At 36.4% G+C, this 27,943-nt stretch overlaps 1 protein-coding gene across 2 annotated transcripts; it reads left to right on the top strand.

The window, feature by feature from the left end:
• Positions 1-27,567, top strand: LOC135090548 (WD repeat-containing protein 20-like). Of its 2 annotated transcripts, none has more exons than XM_063987394.1 (4): positions 1-305; positions 13,800-13,988; positions 14,682-15,956; positions 23,529-27,567. In XM_063987394.1, exons 1-4 carry the CDS (start codon positions 36-38, stop codon positions 23,616-23,618), a joined length of 1,824 nt encoding a protein of 607 aa, XP_063843464.1. In that variant the 5' UTR covers positions 1-35; the 3' UTR covers positions 23,619-27,567. The 2 variants fall into 2 exon arrangements, with proteins under 2 accessions (XP_063843464.1, XP_063843473.1); XM_063987403.1 differs by lacking the exon at positions 23,529-27,567 and adding an exon at positions 21,684-21,893 and having other exon boundaries at positions 2-305.
• Positions 27,568-27,943: the final 376 nt, after the last annotated feature.

Here is a 27,943-nt window from a genome sequence, read left to right on the forward strand (position 1 = left end):
TTTGGGAGAGGTAGTTGAGCAGCAGTGTCAGTATCATGGCGGGGCAGGGCGACACGGGGACTAAAGAGGAAATTAAAACTCAGTTCACTACGGTAGAGGGAGTGTATAGACTACTGTCACCGTCAGAATATAGTCGTCCTAATCGAGTCGCGTACAGCAGCAGTGGTGGCGGCGGCTCCACCCCGGCGGTGCGGGTGTCCCTAGTGAAGGTGTCTGACTCCCCGGGCCACGACCACGACAGGACCAAAATATGCTTTAATTATGGCAGAGAACTGTTTGTGTACACGTACAGAGGAATTAAAAAGGTACGTGGCGGCGGGGCAGGCATGAGGGGTGGGGGCATGGTGGTGTGAGGTCAGTGCCAATGGCAGTGCCGGATAAGTGCCACAGGGTATTTTTGTGCCAAGTCAAAGCTGCCTGTGTGAGTGTCATTATGTTTTTTATATACCGAGTCGGTGCCACAACGCAAGGGGGATAATGGTTGGAGAAATGAGTGGCGGCCGCACACGAGAAGTGTGTGGCACAGCAGTGTGTGTGTGTATGTGCAGACAGTGACCTGTGTGATGTTGATCCTTCCCTCCCCTCCACCTGCCACCACCACCACTAAGAAAGGCGGGGCGTGTCAAGAGAAGCAACATGCTACATGTGTGACATAATTCATGTGATTTAAGAGTTGGGATTGGGTAAATATGTGGGTTAGTATAAAAAAAAATGGAAAGTTAGGTTACCTTAATATATTTATAATATTGGACATCTAGTTGCTCATTTTACCTAGGGGATGTATTTATTATAGGATTGCTCAATTTTGTAATTGCAGAAGTGGGTCAAGTTTATAATGAGGTGAACTGGATTAGGAAGGTTAGATTAATTATTGTGTTGAGGCTGGAGAGCAAGATGAGGTGACTCATCCAATTAGCTATCCCATGCGCTTTGCCATTGTGTAGTGTGATTTTGTCCCTCTTTGTGATGGCTGTTGGTGAAAATCATCCTGTCAGAGTATCTTTAAGAAAACAGCTTTTTTTTTCCCCAAGATTCATAATCTTGTAAACACTTGAATTAGAGCTATAATTAATGTGTGATAATTATGCTTGTCAGTTTGATATGAGTTAAGAAAGAAGGCTAATATCTTGCTTTCTGTATTGCCCTTTTTTCACCTCAGTATGTTGCTGGTTGACAGGTTATAGCTGGGGCAACCGTTTATTTGTGCAATTCTATCTAGCCTGGGTTTTTACTTTTGATACCAAGCTCTCTTTCTGTAGCATCTTCAACTACCCTTTTTTTAAATGTGTGTGTGGTGTTTTTGGAGATTGGTCTCTGCTCATCCTAAGATTTGGATAAAGTTGAAAACCCTACATTCATGTGTGTGTGTATGTGTGTGTGTGTGTGTGTGTTTACCAAGTTGTATTTATGTAGTTGTAACATATGGGAAAGGAGCTACGCTTGTGCTGTCCCGTCTCCATGTCTACTTTTGTCCAACTTTTTCCTAAAATTGTGGATGTTTCTCACACAGACCACTTTCTCTTTCAGTCTCTTCCATGCTTCCATGCTTCTGCTTGGGAAGCTACACTCCATCACATCCCTCCTGCAAGTGGTCATCTTCACTCTTACCATGTCCTCTAGATTCTCATTCCACTCACAAAGATCCATTTGTTGTCATCCTGTACACCACTATTAGATCTTCTCCCACTCCTTTTTTCCAGCATCAAAAGCTTAATTCTATTGAGTCTTTCATCATATGGCAGAGCCTATAGTTCTGGCACCATCTTTGTTGCTATTCTTTGTAATCGTTCCAGCTATTATTATATGTTTCTTCTCGTGGGATGACTAGACCACTGCAGCATATTCCAGCCTTGGTTGTATCATTATGACTTATTATCTTCATCATTTCCTCATCTAAATATATGAATGTCATCTGTATGTTTTTCATTGATGAAGACTTTCTCCCTTTCCATTATTTTGTTTATATGGTTCTCCAGTGACTTATTTTCTGCTATTTGTAAACACCTCATGAAAGCATTCATTCATTACCTCTGCCATTTCTATTGGTTTCTCATATGTAATTCTGTCTAGTCTTAGTTGGTCAGTACTTTGCCTTGCATTCAGTTTCCCATTCACATGTTTGTAGAACAATTTTGGTTGGTCTTTACATTTGTCAATTATGTCTTTTTTGTGCTTCTTTCTTTTTCTCTTTGAATCCTAACATAATAAAATCTTGGTCCCTTAAATTCATTCCAAAGATTAAACCGTCTCCACCTCCTCCATTTCTTTTGTCTTTCTCTCTACCCCACATATAATTTTAACAACTCCTTATTTCCAATGTCTCCAGTTTTCTTGGCATGAACTTATCTTCTCTCTCCTTGTATATCTTTAAGAACTCATGCCATTTATTTTGAGATCTGCTAGCATTATGGAAATCATCCCAGTATGCATTCTCAGAAACTGTACTTATGTTTTCAAAGTCTGCCTTACTATAGTTTAGTCTTCCAGTTCTATGCTCTTCTTTCCTATCCTAAATGTTCCCCTCTCATCCCTGATGCCAAACTCCAAAACTGCGTGGTTGCCCATAGCTAACAGTCTCCACTCTAACGTTGTTTAGTATTTGAGGTTCTTTGGTAAATACTAAATTTTATCTGGATGATTCATCTTCACTGTTGAATCTTGTGTGTTCCCTTACCCATTGCATCAGTCCACATTCCACTGCCAGCTGTAGTAGTCTGTCTCCCCACAATCCCTTCATTCCCCAAGTCTGCCACTTTTCCCAGCACACTTCCTTACAATTGAAATTGCCCATCATGATGATCCTATTACACTCTTCCAACATTCTTTCTAGACACTCAATCGTTCCCTTTTCCATGTCATTGTATTCAAGATTCTCTTGTGCATTTGTTGCTGGGGGGACATACAGATGTGTGTGTGTGTGTATACTGGGGAAGAAAATAATAATGGAATAATTTTGAAAGTGTTGCCAGGTCATATTAAAATAATGGTAAATCTGTAGTTTCATACAGTATGTAATCCCATTTTCTTAATCTCTTTCCTAGTGCACAACAAGCATGGAGACTGCTTGAGAGTCAGGTTTCAATGCTGGAAGCAAAGACTACTAATATTGAGGGGGCTTTGTCCTCCTAGAATCCTACACTCACACTAAAAGAGAGGAGAAGGGGAAATGGAAAGCTTTAAGAAGGAGAAACTTGTTTTGTTGCAATACAGAAGACTCACAAGAACTGAAGATAATTAGTTTTACCAGAATATTATAATACAAAACTTCCCATTGCTGATATTGGTTTGGTGGAAAAGGCTTCAAAACTTTATAAATAAACTACAAGAGGCAAGACAAAATATCCTCCTGTTTCAGCTTTGTGTATCATCTTGATATATTCAAAATAACTATTCAGTATATGTTGAAAAACTTGAGATATAGATGAATGAAATAAAATGCAATATTGATGTCATTCATCATCTCTATGAACACCTAAGCATTTTTAGTGTGGGCTTAATTTTGTGTAATGTGCTAGTTATGTCATCCCTTCCTCAGTGTGCAAATGTTTAATTTGTCTTGTAATCTATAAGACACTGTAAGTGTTCTTATAAGTAGATGGTGCACTAAGCATTAAGGCAGTGTGGGGCAGATAGTCACTAAGGTTGGGTTACACTGCTGCAGTGGCAAGCTGCCACAACACTAGTGTGCCATGAAGCATGAGTTAACCAACTGTAAGATGTATGTAACTTCAGGTCACAAAGTATTGGGATGGTCAGGGTTCCGTATCTACAGACTTTGGATGATCATTACTTTGAGGTCTGTTAATATAGTATAGTATATCATTGTTATTTGTGTATTATTCTAACTTTCATTATGTATATTGAACAGTTAATACAACTTAATCAATTGTATAAGAAAGTGGAATGACAGTATATTTTGTCTTGCCTGCAATACCTGCCATTTGCTGTGTATTGGAGTGGTTTGTGCTGAACTGATATCAACAGAGTGAGATTGCATGGTTTTGTGTTCTCATATATCTAAGTACCTAAGCTGAGGCAATTCTAAATTTGGATAATTCTGATCAAACCTATAAGAAATGAGATCAGTGAACACACTGCAGAGTGAGGATATCCTGCCTCTCCTCACAGGAGGCAACATGTCGCCTCCTGTCTGGAGAGACAGGATATCCTCTCTTTCCAAGTGTGCTCATTTATCTTGTTTTTGTAAGTTCCTCAGAGATATCTGGAGAATACCTGTCACCAGCCAACAACTTTCAAAATCAAGAAAATTTTTTAAAGTATCAGTTATTGTTGCTATTTTTTGACATTTTTCATGATGATATATGTTATTTTGCTCTTATTTTTCTGTATAAAGGCATAATAACTTTAAACAAAAATTATGACATCATGTATTAAATGAAATGCTGCTCATAATTAAGACGAATTTCCATAAACATAAGTATTTACTGATATAAGTAAGATGTTACTGTAATTATCAGTGGGTACAAAGATGTAGAAAAAGTATATTTCCAAAATACATTTGTAATTATTTGACATGCTATAAAACTGGTAACAGCAGAGGGCGAAGAATGAAGTGTGAGTCGGTAAGTATTTGCAGATGACACAGCGTTGGTGGCAGATACAGAGAAGTTAACTAGACTAGCGGAAGAGTTTGGACGGATGTGTAGAAAGGCAATGATGGTTAATATAAGGAAGAGTAAGGCAATGAAGTGCACTAAGAAGGCAAGTAGTAGGATGAATGTGAGGCTGAATGGTGAGGAGCTGGAGGAGATAGACTGTTTCAAATATCATTAAGTCTACAGTAATGATGGATGGAGGAGTAGAGACAGGTAAGGAAGGAAGTAGGAAAAGTGTTAGGAGATATGAATAAACTGTTTAAGAGTATGGCACTTGGAATCAGGCTAATGTAAAGAGAATAATATATGAAGGGACAGTAGTGCTTATTGCACTGTATAGTGATGAGACTTGTAGTATGGTGATAGCAGCAAAGAGGAAATTGAATGTAATAGAGATGAGATGTCTAAATCCTAAGGAGTATGTGTGGAGTAACCTGGATGGACAGGGTCAGAAATGAAGAAGTGAGAAGGAGAATGGATATTGCAAGAGACTGGGCAGGATGGAAAAAGCATTGTGTGCTGAGATTTTTAGAACATGTTTAGAGAATGGAGGATGATAGGTTGGTGAAGAAGATAGTAAGATCAAGTGTGAGAGGTGGGAATTTGTGAGGCAGGCCATGTGAGGGATGAATGGATAGTGTGAAGGAGGCTATAAAGGGAAGAGGACTGACACTGGACTATAGTAGAATGATTATGCATGACAGAAGCAAATGGAGAGCATCTGCGTGTGCGTGAGGAATGACGTGGCTCTGCAATCTCTGTAGGAGGCACCGCAGATCACTGGTTTCACACAGGTGTGAGGCAGTCAGGTGTGATGGGGAAGGGTACTTGTTGTTAAGGTGCCTTGTTCCAGACCAAACTGTCCAAGTTGTGCTGCCATTCCCCGGAAAGTGAGAGCAGGAGTACTTTCTCTTCTTTAGTGGGGGCAAGGGGCTACAGGCCATATTATTAAATTCCCCCTTCCCCTTCCCTTGGCCACCTGCGGTATCATGAATCTCCCCCATCCCTGCTGGTGTGTTTAGAAAAAAAGTGGCAATGGAGGAAGGGTGGGGTAGAAAAAGTGTTGAACTTGGCAGGGTAAGAGACAAGACACCCTTCCTTTCATATATTTTTGGAAACATTACACTTATTAATTTGTTTTTTTATAGGAGGTAATGTATTTATAAATGTTAAAAAAAAAATTAATGATGTAACATTTCAGACCACTTAAACGGATATGTTTGTAATGTTTCTGGAGACGTTGGTGTTCCCATGTGATTGTAAACATACCTTGTGGCAGTGTGGCCTCCCACTGCTAGTATGAGTTGCCAGAGAGAAAGAATGGTATGCATTTCCTTAGATACTACACACACACACACACACACACACACACACACACACACACACACACACACACACACACACACACACACACACACACACACACACACACACACACACACACACACACACCTTGTCAACTAATGTTAGGGTGGCATTTAACTATTCAGATAAAGAAATAATTATGAAAATTATGACAAGCATGATACGACTTAAATTGCAATATGCAGCAGTAGTTTGGGCTCCACATAGAAAAAAAGATATGTGGAAACTGGAAAGAATGCAGAGGATAGTGATAAAGATGGTACCAGAAGTGAAAGACTTAAGAGATGGGATTACCAACACTACAAGAGAGAAGAGAAAGAGGAGACCTGATAACAATGTACAAATTAGTAAGCAATATAAATATAGAAAGAATTGACAGAAATGACTTGGTACCACAGATGGAGGAGGGAGGGAGATGGACAAGGAGGAATTGGAGGAAAATAAAGAAGAGTGAATGTTTGAGGGACATCAAGAAATACAGCTTCATGTATCAAACTATTGAAATCTGAAATTATTTAAAGGAAGAGGTGGTTGTGGCAAACAGTGTACACATGTTTAAAGAAAAACTGAATAAATATGGTTATGGAGACAGGACAAAATGAGCTTTGGCTCATGCCCTGTACAATACAACTAGGTAAATACATGCACGCACGCACGCACGCACGCACGCACACACACACACACACACATACCAATACTTGGTGAAAAGAAGAGCACAAAGAGATGTTGGTAGATGTGTTAAAAGGTCTTGAAAAGATAGTGATGGAAAGTAGTGATATATTTATTGTTGGTGATTTTAATTGTAAGGAGATAAATTGGGAGACATTGACAACTACTGGAAGTGAGAATTTCTGGAGTAATAGGCTATAAAACTGGGCAATGGAAAACTTGATGACTCAATGGGTTGATTGTGATAACCAGATTTAGTGGAGGAGATAAAACCATCAAGACTTGATTTAGTGTTTACCAAGGATATGGAAATTATTGAAACTATACATTATGATAGCCCTCTAGGTAAAAGTGATCATGTGTTGATAGAATTTAATTTGAAAAATAAAAATGTAATCATTGATGAAAATTATAAGGTGAAAAGATTTAAATATAGTAAAGCTGACTTTGAAAAATTAAGAAAGTACTTTGTTGCCATGGACTGGAAAGACTTTGAAGATGCAGAAGATGTTCAGAAAAAATGGGATGAATTTATAAGGATATACAATTAATTCTGCTGTGGAGAAATTTGTACCTAGAGGAGGAGTGAGATGTAGAAAAGGTAGAGAATGGTTCAATACAAAATGCAAAAAGGCTACAAAATTGTAAGTCAAATTCTTGGAATAGATGAAAGAAGAGGAAAACTGAGAGCAGATGGGAGGAATATATTGATGTTAGAAACAATTACATTGAGATAGTAAGAATGGAGAGAAGAAACTATGAGATATAATAGATAAGTGTATAAATGAACCCAAACTATTCTTTAGACATATTAATGAGAAGATGAAGAAGAAGGAAGGTGTATCAATATTGAAAGTTGAAGGAAGAATCTATGAGGATGCACAGGATTTGGCAGAGGTCATGAACAAGTTTCAGATCAGTATTTACTGTGGAAGGGGAGTTTGATGTTGGAAGGGATAAGTTGGTGAGGAATATACTAAGTACAGTCCCAGTCAGTTATGAGGAAATACTTAAGATGATGAAAGAACTTGATGTAAATAAAGCAACTGGTCCAGATGGAATATCAGACTGGATATTGAAGGAAAGTAGAGAACAACTGGCTGATAAAATTCACAGTTTAGTGGTGACATCACTCTCACAGGGAAGAGTACCAAAAGATTAGAAGAGAGCAAATATTACACCAATGTTCAAAGGAAGAAATAAGGAAAACCCACAAAATTATAGACTAGTGTTGTAGGAAAACTATGTGAAAGAACAATAAAGGAAAGATGGATGGAACACTTGGAAAGAGATAAAGTTTTGGTAAATTGTCACTTTGGATTTAGGAGGGGGAAGATCATGCTCTATGAATTTATTGTCCTTTTATTCAAGGGTAATTGATATTGTGCAGGAGAGAGACGGATGAGTGGATGGTGTCTACTTAGACTTGAAGAAAGCGTTTGACAAAGTACCACACCGAAGATTGCTATGGAAGATAAAAAAATTATGGAAAAATTGGAGGAAGACTGCTGGAGTGGATGGAGGATTATCTGGATGATAGAGAGATGAGAACTGTAATGCAAAACCAAAATTCATCTTGGCTGAAAGTAGCTAGTGGTGTCCCACAGGGGTCAGTGTTGGGACCAATGTTTGTAATATGTGTGAATGACATAAATGAAGAAACAGTCAGTTATATGAACTTATTTGCAGATGATGCTAAGCTGATGAGAAGGGTAGAAAATGTAAATGACTGTATGGTACTGTAAGATGATTTAAATAAGATAAATAGATTGAGTAAATCTTGGCAAATGGAATTCAATTTAAGTAAATGTAAAGTAATGGAATTTGGTAAGAGTAAGAAAAGAATACAATATCATTATGAGATGGATGGTGTGAAGTTAAAGAAGTCAAAAGAGGAAGTGGATTTGGGAGTAACAGTTACTGAAAATTTGACTCCGGACAGACGTTGATAAAATTACTGGAGAGGCGATTAATTTGTTAAAAAAGAGTAAAAATAACATTCTCATATTTGGATGAAGGCATGATAAAAAAAAAAATTGTTGATTTCCATGATAAGACCAAGATTGGAATATGCAGTAGTGGTGTGGTCTCCTCATACTAAGAGGAATATTATAAAGTTAGAAAGAGTACAAAGAGCAGTCACTTAGATAGTTCTGGAGTTGAGCAAGTCAAATTATGATGAGAGATTAAAAATATTGGAAATTCCTACCCTTGGAAATAGGAGAGAGAGGAGATTTAAAAAACATCTGTAGAATGATAAATGGTATGGAAAATGTGGACAGAAAATGTTTTATAAATTTAGACACACAGAGTACAAGGGGACACAGTAAGAAGCTGAAGAAAGTTAACTGTCGAAGAGATATCAAAAAGTATAGTTTTTCTCATAGAAGTGTGAACAAATGGAATGAACTCAGTGAAGATGTTGTCAGTGCCATAACTGTCCATTCTTTTAAGACCAAACTGGATAGATATAGAGACGGGATACTATGAGATTGCTTCCCTCCCATAAACCTCAACTAGGTAAATGCACACACAATATGCCCATCTAGAGATGTAAATGTGATCATATCTTGATCTTGCCTGGAGAGAGAGAGAGAGAGAGAGAGAGAGAGAGAGAGAGAGAGAGAGAGAGAGAGAGAGAGAGAGAGAGAGAGAGAGAGAGAGAGAGAGAGACTGTGGGGAACATCATACCAGACAGTGGTGTGCAGCTCCTTAGAGCACACACACACACACACACACACACACACACACACACACACACACACACACACACACACACACACACACACACACACACACACACACACACACACACACACACACACACACACACACACACACACACACACACACACACACACACACACACACACACACACACACACACACACACACTGCCTGTAAAAGTGAGCATCTCTTGCCAGCAGTGTGCATAGCAAAGCGTGATGGAGAGCATGGCTGGTAAACATTAGGCATTGGTGTATATAAATGCATAAATCAACCAGTGTGGCATAACTGGCAACTCATGCTGGTAGGCCTAGATAGCCTCTGGGATGAGTGATCTTCAAGGTCACCAACATATTTCTGATTTTTTCATTTGTTATTTACTTGTAGATCATCAACTTTATGGATTATTTTACTTTACAGGATATATAATCTACATTAGTGAAAATGTAAGCAAAGAATGCATTCATCGTCTCATTTCTCAGAATTATTGGTTTGAAAGGGCTACCAACATTGATCTTGGCCATCGTGGTAAACCACGGGCACAGGAAGGGGATGGGGTTGCTCTCAAATACTCCAGTCCTGTGAGTGAGGCTGGGGATGGGACAGGGAAGGGGAAATTTAATAATACAGCCGTAAGAGAGTGGTGTGAATGAGTGTGAATGCAAAAGTAATGTGCCTTGTCTTGACTACCCTCCATTTTGGGGAGATAACCCTTGTATGTATCTGTGTACGGAACTTGGTCTTAAGTGATTTTATGCCATTCTTTGCTTCCAGAAAGAAGTAACAGCCTTTGGCTAAGGCCTTTATACCATTTATGCCATCCCTACTTTAGCTTTATGCTAATGTTAACTTTGCCATGTAACTTGAAAGCTACTGCTTTAGCCATTCATTTTGAATATATAAAAAATAAAGACAGTAATAAGGAAATTGATAATAATGCATTACATGATCCCATGCCACACAGATTTAATGTTCTTTTGCTCTATACAATTTCATATTTTTCTATCCAAGCATAAAGAATAAGGATATATATATATATATATATATATATATATATATATATATATATATATATATATATATATATATATATATATATATATATATATATATATATATATATATATATATATATATATATATATATATATATATATATATATATATATATATATATATATATATATATATATATATATATATATATATATATATATATATATATATATAAGAAACAATTCCAAGCTGTAGCAGAGGTGAACAGGGAAAGCATCCAGAGTTTTTTTCCTTCCTTTATTTCTTGCAGTATTTCACTTTCATAAAAGGCATCTTCAGGCTAAAATATATAAATAAAATCTCTAAAAGATACATTTTAAAAGTATTAAAGCAAAGCTCTAACTCTAAAGGAGCACAACAATATAATAAAACAAAGACAGAACTATGAGTTGAAGGTACACCATGACATGTTATTAAAAAGTAGAAAACAAACAACTAACACTGTTCTACACTGTTCTATACATTGTTTGTTGCTTGTTTTCTATTTTTTTTTTTTTTTTTTTTTTTTTTTTTAAGTTAACATGCCATTGTGTACCTTCAACTCATACTTTTGTCTTTGTTTTATTATATTGCTGTGCTCTTTAGGAGTTAGAGATTTGCTTTAATACTTTTAAAATGTATCTTTTAGAGTGTTTTACTAAAGTTTATTTGTATATTTTAGCCTGAAGATGCCTTCTGTGAAGGTGAAATGTTGCAAGAAATAAAGGAAGAAAGAAAACTCTGGATATTTTCCCTGTTCATCTCTGATATATATATATATATATATATATATATATATATATATATATATATATATATATATATATATATATATATATATATATATATATATATATATATATATATATATATATACGAGTATATATATATATATATATATGTATATATAAAGTATGCAACCAATTGACTGTTTTAGTATATAACCCATGCATATAAACTGTTGATTTTTGTCTTAACAACTTGATCATCATATGCTTGGTTCGTTGGTTCATGTCGCAATATAACCTATTTTCTGTGTTCTTGGAATGTAAGCTGTCATGGTTCTGTTATTATCAGGTAAAGAATGCTGATATCTGAATCAAATCTATTTGTGCTTGTGCCTGTTAACATGACATCAAAAAGTGAGGCAGATTGTTTTTATGATTTTGTACTGGTTGATTATTCACAGCTATGATATGGGTATTTTACTGTAAAAGTTAATTAATTCAGCACATGAGGGCTGCTAATCATGAACCCTTGTAAGTCCTTATTAAGAGGAGGGACAAAGTTTTTTGCAAGACTGCAAAAACTATACAAGAAAGAAGAGGAGGACATATTACACGGTTATTTATCCCATAAATGTTAGAGATAATGGTTAAAATACACTGTTCCTGAATGTTCAAAACTGAAACTATTTTCTCCATAGGAATCAATGTAAAATAGATTAATCCATTCCCAGACAGCACAGAATGCACAGAATGCATGAGAAGATACTGTTTAGACTGCAGGTATTCTCTTTGTAACCGATCTGGTGAGGGAAGCCTTACAGAGGGACACAGAAGAGCAACCCACTTACTGCTAAAATGAAAGTGATCATAACATTTAGATATCTTGCTGCTGGGAAGAGCTACTATAAAAATGCAGTTGTGCAGTAGTGATGGCATTGGGGATCATTGAGAGATCCACAGGTAGCTCAGGATTACTCCTGAGCACTGAAAACTGTTTATATCGAGGCTTTTCAATAGGATCACATTTATTGTATTTCAAAGATTGAATTGCTGCCTTACACTCTGTCTCTCCTCCAAATATATAAAAACAAAGTAAATATTTTATAGAAACTATAAATTAGTAATAAACAGCAACTTTTGCTATGTCTTTCAGTATTTGAAATCAAGTAACTTTGCTCTAAAATCAAATTATAGTACCACAACTAAAGCACTAATGAGTTCAAAATTTTGTTAGAAAACCAATTTATTCAAAAAGGAAGGTGTTTGGTAACCGAGGTTCCACTGTATATTAAATTCTTGAAAATCTGAAAAAAGAAGAGAAAGTGAGTAATGCAAGCATAGTGCACACATCAGCCATAAAGTTTACACTTAATAACAAATTTTTTTTCTGTAAATGATGATGTTTAAAAAAAGGTGGGATTATGCTGGATTAGAAATAACTGTTTTTGGAAGACAGGTTTCACCACAAACTCATGTTAGATTATTAGTTCTATAAAAAGAATATTTGTCAGAGAAATCTCTTTCATTGATGCTTGTTGAACATAATCACTAAGCATAAACAAGAATACTACCAGTGGAAAGTGATGGTCTAGGACCACCTTCCGTCTGTACAGAATTAATTACAACTGTAATCTTGTAGTTTTCATGACCACCATGTTATTGAACTGGGCAGACAGTCACAAATTACATAATAATTGAATATTATATAAACTTGGACTACTCATTTAGTGGATTATTACAATGCCATGAATGTAATACAAATCAATTAAGTAAGATAATTATGTAAAATAGTTGTTGTATAGAATGTGTGCTGATTTTTCTGCTTCAAATGTTTGTGAGGATAATGATTGTTTTGTTAGGACTGTAATGTCTTTTTGTGCAGATAGTTAGTTGATAGGGTGAATTTCAAAGACAAATTATAATAGGTAAGTATCATAAAATTTGAGGAAAGGAAGAAAACTGTCAAGGATGTTTTTCAGTGGAAGAGTCCAGTAATAATGATTTCTCAACACAGCAAACACACACACACACACACACACACACACACACACACACACACACACACACACACACACACACACACACACACACACACACACACACACACACACACACACACACTAAAAAACAAGGTTAGTGGGCAGTGTGTGGATCATCTGTAGTCACTTGATGGCTGAAAATGGCCAGCTTCTGGTAGGACTTAAACTTAGGTCATTGAACTGATCTTGAGGATTGGCAGTTAAGCAGCCTTTTTAAAAGTTTTGTTAGCACTTGTCAGGCCTCCACTGAATATGAAAAAATATTTAACTGTGCATGTACAGTGATGTGTGATTGTGTATTGTGGGTCTTTAAAGTGCAGTGATGATTTTCCTCATTGTGTTGTCATATTTTAAAAGCATGTTAGTCTTGCAGAATTTGTTCTGTAACTTTTTTAGGTGCATTCCTCCACTAATACTTGATTTTAATTGTTAGGTGGTTGATGTTTTGAAACATGAAGTAAGGTGTGTATTGACTCTAAAGATGATCCTCTGAAGACAGATTATACCATTATTTTGTTGGAGGTTGATCCTTTTTTTATGTTGAGAATTTATTGTGGGTGATGAAGGATTTGTATGTAATGTATTTTAAAGATGTAATCAATATAGACTGTGTATTTCAGGCAGCAGACCTCACCAAACCTATAGATAAGCGATCATACAATAAAGAAGATGTGCCAACCTGCCATGACTTCAATTCTAAGACAGCCACTGCTGATGGGGTGTCCCTCCTAGTGGGTCTGCTGGGAGGACAGATCCAACTTATTGATCCCATCACTAAGGAAGTTAATAAAGCATACAATGCTGGTGAGGTTAGTATGATTTTTTTTTTTTTTTTTTTTTTTTTTTTTTTTTTTTTTTTTTTTTCAGTTTGCAATTTTAATGAATATTGTAAACTTGGCCATTTATGCCCAAGTAGAGAATCCCTTATCTGGAATGCTTGGAGGTGCTCTGGGTTTCAGAATAGACATAGACACCTCAACTACAATGGGACTGTGTACTGAAAACTGTCTCTCAATGAAAAATGTCATCAGTGTTGTAAAAATCATTGAACATCTTGATGTTCTAATAATGCTTTACGGTATGTATTATGATCAAATATTACTACACTGTTATTGTGTTACACTGGCAATCAAATGTGCATGAATTGTAGGTAATGTTGGCACCTGAGAACTTCTGGATTTGGGATTTTACCATTCTTTATAAAAGATTGTAGTCATTTTGAGGGATTTTTTTATTTAATTTTTATATAAAGTTATGAACAACTGAAGCCTGGTTCTGTGTTGTGCATAGAAGATGTATGTTTATTTACTTTATCTAGTCTGTGGATCATTCTTGGGCTTAGAGGTCAGGATGTATTTATCCTTTCACCACTGCTGATACTGCTTGCTTCTGTAAAATGTTCTCTTTTAAATTAGAATGGTTGTTTCCAGCCAGAGTGTATTGTATGCTGATAAATGTAGCACTTATCTGTATTCACCACATTCACTTATTTCTCCCTCCAGAGACTAATAGACAAAACGAAGGTGACGTGTGTGCGGTGGGTCCCTGGGTCCCCCAATCAGTTTTTAGCAGCTCACAGCAGTGGGCACATGTACACCTATAATGAGGAGCTGTTGTGTGGTATGGACCGACCTCACTATCAGCTCTTCAAGCAAGGTGAAGGCTACTCTGTCTACACATGCAAAACAAAAAGTACCAGAAACCCGCTGTACCGGTGGGTAATAGGCGAGGGGAGCATAAATGAGTTTGCCTTCTCGCCATGCTCAAAGTACCTTGCCGTGGTGTCTCAGGATGGATACCTTAAAGTGTTTAACTTTGATACAATGGACCTGGTAGGAACAGCCAGGAGTTATTATGGTGGACTTCTGTGTGTGTGTTGGTCACCCGATGGTCGCTATGTTGTGTGTGGTGGAGAGGACGACCTCATCACTGTGTGGTCCTATAAGGAAAAGAGAGTAGTTGCCAGAGGACAAGGGCACAAAAGTTGGGTCACTGTAGTGGCCTTTGACTCATTCACAAGTGTTTACAGTGATGCGGAAGGGGTTGATGGGTGCAGTGATGATACAACTAAACACAATAGCTTTAGTAATGATGTGCATAATAGTAAAACAAACAGTGGTGTACCTAATTCCAGGCCAAGCTCAAACAGGAATTCCGTGGCCTCGGATAGCTCGGGCATGTCCTTCATCACCAGTTACCGACTAGGATCAGTTGGACAGGACACACTACTCTGTTTATGGGACCTAAAAGATGATGCCCTCACTCAGCCGTACAGACGACCCCGGTCCAGTACAGTGGTGAGCAGTAGTGGAGTAGTTGCGGGAAGTGGTGTGCCCCAGGCAGGACAGCCAACTACTAATTCCAAGTGCAACAGCGTGAAGGATTCCGTTGCTACTGACTCCTCCCACCACTCCCACTCTGCCAACTCTCTCACGGCTAAGTTAGCTAATCTTAATTTTGGTGAAAAGAAAGACAAAGAAAAAAGCGAAAAAGATCATAAAAGAAGTCTCAGCCTTGCATCAAAAAATTCTACACAAAACTGTAAAGGATATGTAAATAAAAACCAAATAGTAGGATCGTCAGTCCCTTCTGAAGACTCACAGAAGCCCATGGGCACTCCACTCTGTCCACGATTGGATGAGTGTCCCATGCTGGAGCCCATGGTATGCAAGAAGATTGGCCATGAACGATTGTCAGGCTTGGTATTCAGGGAAGACTGTGTCATTACCTCATGTCAGGATGGCTGTATCCTCACCTGGTGTCGTCCAGGCAAGCAGGTGGGTTCTGGGATAGTGTTAATTTTAATATAGTTAGTTATGATTATTTTTTCTCCAAATAAGGTTATGACATCAAACAGTCAATATTACATCTAGGGGACTCTTGTTCCAATCATATAATGAGAGATTTGTTTGTTTCTAATCTCTCTTAATATATATTGGGCTTTTAAAGTTTAATATTCAATGGCTTGGCTGTTGCTCAAGGTAAGTGAAACATCCACAGGTTTTATTGTTTAGGAAAGGAGCAGTAATTAATTCCTTTAAGTAAAGAATATGCTAATATATGCCATTTCTCACAAGGTGATGGTATATTACAAGATTAATTGTGGTTGAAGAATGTTTTTGATTCCAGGTAAAACATTCTTAAAATTTTTATTTTCCACGGTTTATTTAATGCTTAGTTTGCCTGTCACTTTTTCATAGCTACAACACATTAAACTCTAATTATGTGAGAAATCTTATGGTATGTAAGTATGGTCATTTTTTTTTAAGTAGTATAGAAAGTAGGATGGTGAGAATCACAATAGATATAATAGCTTGTATACTGTTATGGAAAGGGAATACTTATATTTTAATTAGCTATCAACTAAAAAGCTGGCTGCTGGAAACAAATTTGATAAACAGATAAAAACCACATTGTATAACAAATACTTCTAGGCATCATTATGACATGTCTCAACATAATTTTTATCTTTAATCATTCCTTGGAATGACTACTGCTTCCGTGTCAGAGACCCGTCTTTGTGTGCTGAGCGCATAACAGAGGTGATAGTGTCTGGCATGGAGGCGTACATTCCTCACTCTTTTTCTCGTCCTAAACCTTCTAAACCTTGGTTTAACACAGCTTGTTCTCGTGCTATACATGATAGAGAGGTGGCCCACAAAAGGTACTTAAGCCTTCCTTCACCAGAATCTCATGCACTTTATATTTCTGCCCGGAACCATGCCAAGTCTGTTCTCCAACTAGCCAAAAACTCCTTCATTAACAGAAAATGTCAAAACCTTTCAAGATCTAACTCCCCTCGTGATTTCTGGCATCTAGCCAAAAATATCTCCAATAACTTTGCTTCTTCTTCTTTCCCTCCTCTACTTCAACCAGATGGCACCACTGCTATCACATCTATTTCTAAAGCTGAACTCTTTGCTCAAACCTTTGCTAAAAACTCTACCTTGGACGATTCTGGGCTTGTTCCTCCCTCTCCTCCACCCTCTGACTACTTCATGCCTCGTATTAAAATTCTTCGTAATGATGTTTTCCATGCCCTCGCTGGCCTAAACCCTCAGAAGGCTTATGGACCTGATGGGGTCCCTCCTATTGTTCTCCGAAACTGTGCCTCCGTGCTTGCACCTTGCCTAGTCAAACTCTTTCAGCTCTGTCTGTCAACATCTACCTTTCCTTCTTGCTGGAAGTTTGCCTACATTCAACCTGTTCCTAAAAAGGGTGACCGCTCTAATCCCTCAAACTACCGTCCTATTGCTTTAATTTCCTGCTTATCTAAAGTTTTTGAATCTATCCTCAACAGGAAGATTCTTAAACATCTATCACTTCACAACCTTCTATCTGATCGCCAGTATGGGTTCCGTCAAGGCCGCTCTACTGGTGATCTTCTGGCTTTCCTTACTGAGTCTTGGTCATCCTCTTTTAGAGACTTTGGTGAAACTTTTGCTGTTGCCTTGGACATATCAAAAGCCTTTGATAGAGTCTGGCACAAAGCTTTGATTTCCAAACTACCCTCCTACGGTTTCTATCCTTCTCTCTGTAACTTCATCTCAAGTTTCCTTTCTGACCGTTCTATTGCTGCTGTGGTAGACGGTCACTGTTCTTCTCCTAAATCTATTAACAGTGGTGTTCCTCAGGGTTCTGTCCTGTCACCCACTCTCTTCTTATTATTCATTAATGATCTTCTAAACCAAACTTCTTGTCCTATCCACTCCTATGCTGATGATACCACCCTGCACTTTTCCACGTCTTTTCATAGACGTCCAACCCTTCAGGAGGTAAACATATCACGCAGGGAAGCCACAGAACGCCTGACTTCTGATCTTTCTAAAATTTCTGATTGGGGCAGAGCAAACTTGGTATTGTTCAATGCCTCAAAAACTCAATTCCTCCATCTATCAACTCGACACAATCTTCCAGACAACTATCCCCTCTTCTTCAATGACACTCAACTATCCCCCTCTTCTACACTGAACATCCTTGGTCTGTCCTTTACTTATAATCTGAACTGGAAACTTCACATCTCATCTCTAGCTAAAACAGCTTCTATGAAGTTAGGTGTTCTGAGACGTCTCCGCCAGTTTTTCTCACCCCCCCAGCTGCTAACTCTGTACAAGGGCCTTATCCGTCCATGTATGGAGTATGCTTCACATGTCTGGGGGGGTTCCACTCATACTGCTGTTCTAGACAGGGTGGAATCAAAAGCTTTTCGTCTCATCAACTCCTCTCCTCTAACTGACTGTCTTCAGCCTCTCTCTCACCGCCGCAATGTTGCATATCTAGCTGTCTTCTACCGCTATTTTCATGCTAACTGCTCTTCTGATCTTGCTAACTGCATGCCTCCCCTCCTTCCGCGGCCTCGCTGCACAAGACTTTCATCTTTCTCTCACTCCTATTCTGTCCACCTCTCTAACGCAAGAGTTAACCAGTATTCTCAATCATTCATCCCTTTCTCTGGTAAACTCTGGAATTCCTTGCCTGCTTCTGTATTTCCACCTTCCTATGACTTGAATTCCTTCAAGAGGGAGGTTTCAAGACACTTATCCACCAATTTTTGACCACTGCTTTGACCCTTTTAGGGACTGGCATTTCAGTGGGCATTTTTTTTTATTAGATTTTTGTTGCCCTTGGCCAGTATCCTTCCTACATAAAAAAAAAAAAAAAAAAAAAAACATTTTCAACACATTTTCTCAATTGTGGTGTGCAGGATTGAGCTAAGTTCATGTTGGCTTCTTTGTGGCCTTTGTGTGTATGCAGTGGTACCTTGTTATACATCCTTAATCCGTTCCAGATCACTGGACTTATACCAAACAAATTTTTCCTAAACAGAATAAAAGGAAAATGACAAATACATTCCCATGAAAATTCCTATTGTTATTGGCATATTATACAGTACATTGATGGGCTTGTATAAAATAATTTAAACACTGCTTGATACTGAAATACATACCGAATTTGATGGCATATAAGATGCATCCCCATTTCTGTTGGGCATATTCAGGAAAAAAATAAAAATAATGCATTTAAGCTTGTAATGTTTAAAGCAGGCTAGTGGTACAGCTGAACAAAAAGCAAGTGATCACGATAGTAAAAAATATCCTACATGATTGCAGTAATAAAACAGAGGTAGTGGTCTGGTTACAGAGGTGAGGCAAAGAACGTGGCCTAGCTGCCAAGATGTCAACACACTTGGTGTGCCACTGAACAGGGCTGCATTTTCATTTTCAACATCTACTTACATTATGTTATAGTTGAAAATATGATATAGCGCCCTTGCCTATAATATGGTGGTGAAAATCTTCGGGTATACGGGTGAAGGAAATTTCAAAATTAAATCTATGGGAAGCCTCACATTTGCGTATAAAACACAGGGTGATTTTTTTTTTCCCACGTTTCAATGAAAAAAGACGTACATCAAGTTGGACTTATTCCAAAGTAGACATACCAAGGTACCACTGTACTGATATTAAACTTGATTACTAGTTTGCAGCATCACCACATTCTGTCTTTTCCAGATACATATCATTGCTTCAGTTTGCTGAACAATTTAATTACTTTCCCTTTCTATGCCTACATCATTCCTCTCCCTTTCCTATTTTTACATATGTATGGATGGTATAGAAAAGCCTGACTGCTCCCCCAGCTTACTCTTCTGAACTTGATGTAGAGGTCTGTCTCTGCTGCCATCCTATTTCCTTTTGCCATTATCATTCCCCATCCACCAAACAAAAAGCAAGCCAATCCCTTGCCTCACAAAAAATGAATAAATAAATAAATAAATAAATAAATAAATAAACATGAATAAATGAAAACAAATATTATAGTAAATAAAAACAAGTAATAGATATTAGAATAAACAAAAACAAGTAATTAGATAAAATAGATCAATAAATATGATTAAATGAAAAGTAAAAATCAAATAAAAATATGTCAGCAAACAACATCATATTTTATAACTTATTAACTTATCAACTGGTGTCATGGAAAAATACAATAAATATTGAATTGAATGTTGTCCATTGCATTCACTTTGGATAAATGAATCAAAATAATCAGTCAATCATACCTCGGTGGGCAGTGGAAGCAGCTAGGGGATGATTGACTGGGATCCATTTGATAACTTCCAGTAGTGAATTCTACTTCTCCTTTGTTTAAGATAAGGAGTTTTCAGTTTTTTCTCCCCTTGCAGGCTCAATGTGTTGTTTAGGAATACTGTATAATAATTGCCACTTGTAGCCAGCAGGTCCCATGTTCAAATCATTACTCCTGAAAAGAATATACATAATCAAAGCCCCCACAAAAATTTAATCTTGAATTAAATTACATAAATTATACATATAGATCAATTACCAACAACCCATGAAAATTTGCTTTTGGAAATTACCAAATTTTCCCTTCCAGGAGTATTCTCCCCTTTGGAAACCTTATTGTAGGTAAAAGGGAACTTATTTCTGATCAAGACAAAAGAAAGTAAAATAATATATATGGCTGATGCAGGGACATCAAAATATGTATCACATGGATTAACATTATGATTACAGTTAAGGGTAGATTTTTCAGTCTTCTCTCATAGGGAAACTCAAAAATTTGCTTGGTCATACTTTCAAATAATTTTTTTCTTTGTCTTATTTATATTTTTTCCAAGTTTGGTGGCCTGACCATAGATGCATATTTGTCTTTATTGTATCATAAACTCTATCAACTCTGGCATTTCTTCATAGTGTCATCATTGTCATCCACAAACACATTGTCATAGTTACTCAAATACTCAGACCTTCTGGCATGTCATTTATATGAATAAAAATCACATAACTTAGAGCACTCCATTTTTAACATTCTAGAAGGAGATCTTGCCCTTTTTAACTTCAAACTTTGAATAACATTTTTGAGATGGTCATAATATGCTAAAATGGGAATGTTGAATTGTTCACTGTTTCTTTGGAAAACATGCCTTTTAAGATTTGGAAAAATTTAAGGGCAGGGAAGATGTGATGTAAGTATTACCATTTTGTGAAGTATTTCTTTATTGGTGACATATGCACAAGTGTTAGGTGGCTGTTGGAATTATCACCATTCCATCCACTGCTACCTTTTGTAGTTTTCCTCCCCCTCAAGAAATTGTCAAATTGGGTACACATGCAGTGTGTCAGATACTAAGATGTCATGGAGAATGTGCAAAGTTATAATTAATCACAGATGATCAAAGAAATATTAAGTTCAGTATTTCTACCCATGAATGTTCTTACATTATAGACCACTGGTCAGAGTCTACTCATGAATGCATAAATATAAACACATTTGCATGACTTGAAAACTTAATCAAGTACTAAATTCTTAAAATGCTAAAAAACAATAACTATTGTTCCTCACTCAGTTATGCACAGCAGTGATTGGTCCTGTGTGAATTATGAAATAATTATGGATGGTGAAAATGTTTGTGCATGTGTAGTGAAGTATCCACCTTACACTTAGCTCTGAGAATCAGAAAATGGCCATTTTGTTCACAGGTGTAAGGAGACGCTATGCACTCACTAGTAGCATGGGGTGAAGTGTCTTTGCTGCAGGCGAGGCTAGGGGAACAAACTTGAAGCGCCAGTCCTTCCAACCAGTCCAGGTTCATATTTTTCTTCTGCAAGAAATTTAAGAAAAAGACAAGAATATTGTAGATTCTATAGGGATTACGGCTTCTGTGAAACTGCAAATAAAAGATCACAAAAGAGGTTTTACTGTAATTATCCTCTCAGAAAACTAGACCTCAGAGAAATTACAAATAGAGCAATATGCTAGTTTGCATCTTGGTGATAATCATAACAGTAGAGCTATATAGTTCTGCAGTAACAATATTTTAAAGCAATGTTTGATTTTCATATTTTGAGCTTAAACATGATAAGAACAATGGCACTAGTTTGATATATAGGAGGACTTGATGCCATTTTATGTATTGAAAATTATATTTGAATAGTTCTGTAAAACCTCTTAATATTACAACAAACAAGAGCAAAGAACAAGAAACATTGAAAAAAAAAAAGACAACTGGTTAAAACTGGTTAAAACAATAATTGACTGTAATAACCACAGTAGCACTCCAGTTCGAATAAGCAATTTTCCTGGGAGTCCATTGTGCCAGACAGGTTGTAAGGAAGATGGAGGAAATAAATGGTCACCTCCATCAGGAAATTTTTTTGCCTCAATAATCAATCTTCACACTTGGTTGCATGAGCCAGCAAAATCTTACAATGGGGAATGCAGGGAAATCACAGACTACTAGTTTCTTCTTGGTGGATGCAAATTTCAGCACAGGCAGAGAAAACACTAAAGTTATTGTAGAGGAAGGAATGATAGTATGCTTTGATTTAATGATGCAGAAGTAGCTGAGTTATGAAGTAGTGTCCTGAATTGACAAAAACCAGGAAGCAAATAACAGATGTCCCACAACTTCACCTCTAAAGTCTATAGAAACCAAATGAAGAACAAGATACTGGTGCAAGGTATCTTGTAGCATTGCACTATTTGGAGAATGGCTCACCTATTGTCACGTAAAGGGAAAACATCAGTCATCTTCAATTCATTCCAAATAATCAAACACCTACACAAGCATGAATAATTATTTGTACTATAATGAACCAAAAGCCTTAAAGGATCAATTAAATGTGGATAGAAAGGATAATTGTTAACTAGAACATGACAGAGACAATGGCCATCTATAAAATTTAAATTCACTAGCACTGCTGCTGCTGCTAGTGTTAGTAGATATTGCACTACAGGAAAATCTTTTATCCAGAGTTCTATAGTCAAGAAACATTCAAAATCTTCATGGTATTAGTGCTGGCTTTATCTACAAGAATTGCAGTGATACACTGGTCTCCTGTTTATATCTGGTCAAGTAACAAACACAGATAGCAATTAAAGAGTACTCTCGTAAATTAAAAACACATAGATGGGAACACAGAATGTAGTGCTTTTCCTGGAGACTATATTTATCATAGGCCATTCATCAGTTCGTAAGCATAATGTTCACATTCTGAAAAGGTTCTTTGTTGTGAGTAATGTGTAAGTTATTTATGAATGCCTGGTAATTACCACTGGATCTGAACATCTATGAAAGCTCAGCCTAAGTTGTTGGTGGTTTGTGAGACCATTCACAACTCTGAACATCTTTGTGAAGGGTTCATATCAGTATAAGCATTCATATGCTGCTATACTGGTGCTGAATAAATGTATTTGTGTGTGTATGTGTGTGAATGGAGAGAGGGAGAGATGTGTAATGTGCTACAAAGTATTAAATTAAGCTCTATCTTTATTATTTAATTTCAATAAATTTGTTTCTTATGCAATATGTACTTTTGTTTCAGCCTGGAAGCAACCAGCATTCAACACCAAGCCCAACTACAGCAGTGGCCATGGGTGGGGGACCCATGCCCTCAGGGGGAACAGTTGTGTAGCCTAAGCGATTGTGGCAGTCCCATTGCAAGGATTGTCACAGGGGCCAAAGGGGGGAAAGGTTATGCCAGAGAGGTGAGGATGCTGGTAGTTTAATGTGCTGTGAGTTAGCCTAAAATACTTTTGCCTCATTCATCTACTCTTTAATGGGCCAACACATAATTTGTAAAACAGACATTTTGCCCAGATGCCACAGAAGTTGGGAGGCAGAAATTATGGTCTTTGGTGAGTAAAGCAGCTTTGTTAGTTTGTGTCAGGTTCTTAATGTGAATGCCCCATCTTATCTAAGTTTAGGACCGAGGCCTTACTGATCACTTAAGGTAATTTATAAAAATTTTCTCACATTTTCAACTTTGTTGAAATGTTCATCATATGAATTCTGCAGTTATCACAGCAGTAATCTTGTTATAAATATACATATATATATATATATATATATATATATATATATATATATATATATATATATATATATATATATATATTCATTACCACTAGCTTCATCCTCTGTCTTCTTTTGTCAGTCTGGCTTTTTCATCCATTTCATTACTAAACTCCTTCATATTCATCTGTTTTCCTTTGATGACTTTTGCATCTTATATGAATTTCTTTATTTTTCATTTGTTTTCCTTCCTTCAGTCTCAGATTTTACACCAGCTACATCACTGAGATAATCATCCATATCCATATTCTTGTGAAAGCTGGTTGATTTATCTTCAGTTTTTTTTTCAGCAACCCCAAGATTTTACATCTTTTTCATTATCAAGGATTTCATTATCAGTTTTCTTTCATCAGCCTCTAGAGATTACATCTTTCCATTCAACACTGAAATTTTTTTCTTATATGTCATTACACTTATCCACTATTTCATCTTTGTATGCACTATTTTTCTTTTGATGAACCCTGGATTCCCAAGTTTTCTCTTCCTGTATACATGTTATTATGATATTCATTTGCCTTTGTGGAGGTTCTTTGACAGTTTTTCTCTGAATGTCCCTTGGGTTTCACATTCCTTTGTATCACATTATTGAATTTGCTTTCATTTGTGTCATTGTGCTGCTCAGCAGTCACTTGTAAGTATTTAGTGCTCTTCTTGAGACAATTCGTATATTCTGTATCATTCATGTTATCACCACACAGGTCCTGCACTTGATTTTCGTTTTCTTTATTTGATGTTCAGAGCCATGGCTGTTATTTCTTATTTGTAATTTTACAACTTGCCTTCATTGATATTCTCATTAGTTTCAGGAAAATGTAATGTGCATTTTGAACGCTGCTCTCTAAGTTATTATTATTGTCAAATTTATCAATTTCTAGTGAATTCTTATTATTGGCCTTATTCATATAATAATTGTTTGTAACTGAAGGTGAAGCTACAATACTTGTGTGCTGTAAAATTTCCTGAAGATTATTAGAGTTTGCTAGTTAATTTAGAACTGTGCAGGAATGGATTTCTTCTTTGGTATTCCCACATTGACAGTACTGATGCTTTTTATTTTATTTTCTGTAACAATCTGCTACTCTGCTTTTTTTTTTTCTTCATAACTTGGATTTTTTCCCTTTCTTTTCAATAAAAGTCCAGCTATCATCAGAGTCAAACACAGACTGGGTGTCGAGTTTTCATTACATTTTTTTATTTGTTTGCATCTCCTACCAGGAACTGTCTTCTCAACATACTCCACATCCGTTTCCTTCTGCTCATGGACATCAGTTACATCTCAATTTTCCTGTTGACTATTTCCTTATATATATATATATATATATATATATATATATATATATATATATATATATATATATATATATATATATATATATATATATATATATATGGTGACTATTTCACGTTTGTTTAACATCACATACATCATTGCAGTAACAGTTGGCTGAAACCATTTACTCTGCTCTTTCCTTGGCCAACCGAAATGTAACCACCACCTCATAACTTAGTACTACAGTCTCTTTACCACAGGTCACACAGTCTTGTCTTTGCCAAATATATTACTGGTTATAGGTATCATTTAGTAATTATATTTATTATCCTCAGCTCCACAAAGTTTGCACCTTCCACATCTTATAATATGCATGGAAGTAGTGATGTTTTTATATAATTAAGAAATTGATCTAAAAGGATTAACCATGACAGGGAGTGTTGAGGACCTAACCTGTGAAAAGACACAGTGTACTCAGCATCTTGCCAACTGAACCATAATAAACATCATGGCAGATGTTCAGTTTGGTCAACCTTGACTGTTCTCCCACTGCATGGCATTTATCCAAATTTTAGATCAATTTCTGGTGTTTCCAGCTACTGCATATATCTCCTAAGTTCCCTTCTCATAGCTAATTTTCTGTTAACTGCCATTATCTTCTATACTGTAGCGTTCTCTTCGGATGACGCGGGTTGAATCGCCAGTGGATCACAAAATATTTTCTCTTCTGTCAGACTTCATATTTTCATAAGGGATTTTTCACTGCTGGCAACCAGTGTAATGTCTCAAGTTTTGAAACACTGAGAAATTGATCTGGAGGGTTAAGCCATGAGAAGGATCCAAGGATTGAACCCATGACAGAACTTTCAATGTATGTGATGTTTTAGCAATCAGACCATAATGATCAACATAGCCCAAGTGGAATTTAGTCAGTCTTGACTGTCCTGTCACCACGAGGAGTGTAACATGTCTTGTACTTATATATTTCCTGCCAGTGAATGAAAACCAAGCTGATGTGAACATAAACATAGTTGATGGTCCTTATAGTACACCAGTCACTCCTCAACTTATAGAATTCCCATCCAGTAATCTACATTATATTGTATACATTGATAATTTCATACCTTCACAGGGCTCATAATATCTCAACCAACCTCATCCATACAGTACACAACAATGCTTGTTCCATCGTTTACATAATACCTAGCAAGCCTGTTTCCTTAAATACTGTGTACCATTATAAAACATTCCTCAACCCATCCAATCTTTATTAGGCTCCTACAGACAGGATATTTATATTATCTTTAGGAGAAGGGATTAGGTGTTTTAGATTCCTTGAGTTTGGAAAGAAAAATGAAGAACATATGTACCCATCATTGGCAAATCTAACTTGATCAGCTGGAGATGAAGAATATTCTATATTGGACAAGTAGTGTGTGAATGGGTAGAAGCATGCAGTGTAATGATATGCAATGCTGGTGATGGCAGAAGTGTTGGTGGCTAAGATTAGATCAGATGTAGAGATGTTTACCCATAATAATTGATTTTCACTTGATGGTCCTCCCTCATTTACGTTGCCATTTAAACATTTCTTCCTGATTTTTGTTGATTGTTGAGATTTTTTGTTATCTTTTAAAATATGCCAAAGAAAATTTGCTTCTGAATATTATCTAATGATCATGTTCCACTTGAGTGCTTTCCTGTGGTCTAGAAGATAGATACTCTATAGATTTGTAATTTAATATATATATATATATATATATATATATATATATATATATATATATATATATATATATATATATATATATATATATATATATATATATATATATATATATATATGTGATTTAGAGAAATTTTGATGGGGGAAAAAGCTCTAAGGGGTGTCCTTTGTTGTGACCACCTGGAAAGAGATGTCAGAGTTGTCATCAGTAACCCAAATAAGAGGTGAAGACATGAATGTTAAACATGTCAGGTATTTCCTCACAGCTTCAGGAGGTGCATTCTCCCCACCCTCCTTTTTTAGTGATGGAAGAGAGGAGAAACTGTTCCTACCCATATGTAAATATGCATTTTGTTGTGCAATGCTGCATGATCTGTTGGAGATACTCTACTCCCTCTTGCAGGTGAGCCACTTGTTAACTTGTTATGGGAACCAGGTGAATGAAGATAAATAGTGGGTCAATGTATCAAAGGATATTGACACATGTACCAAATATATTGAGCTGGTTTTATATTGATGAACATTTATTTTCCTAAATTTGTGAATGTAGCATCAAACAAGGCATATATAATATAATATAATATATATATATATATATATATATATATATATATATATATATATATATATATATATATATATATATATATATATATACACACACACACACACACACACACACACACACACACACACACACACACACACACACACACACACACACACACATAGTTTGTTTCATCTGCTGTAGTTAATGTACAGTAAACTGAATACATATATTAAGATAATGAGTTGGCCTATACTGCACTGTGCATTAGAGACTGGCTTGTTCCACTTGTATTCTGTGATCAAAACTGTCCCATAGTTTCATCCAATTTAATTTAAACAG

The sequence above is a fragment of the Scylla paramamosain genome, chromosome 3 (genome assembly GCF_035594125.1).
Source record: "Scylla paramamosain isolate STU-SP2022 chromosome 3, ASM3559412v1, whole genome shotgun sequence".
Classification (NCBI taxonomy): domain Eukaryota; kingdom Metazoa; phylum Arthropoda; class Malacostraca; order Decapoda; family Portunidae; genus Scylla; species Scylla paramamosain.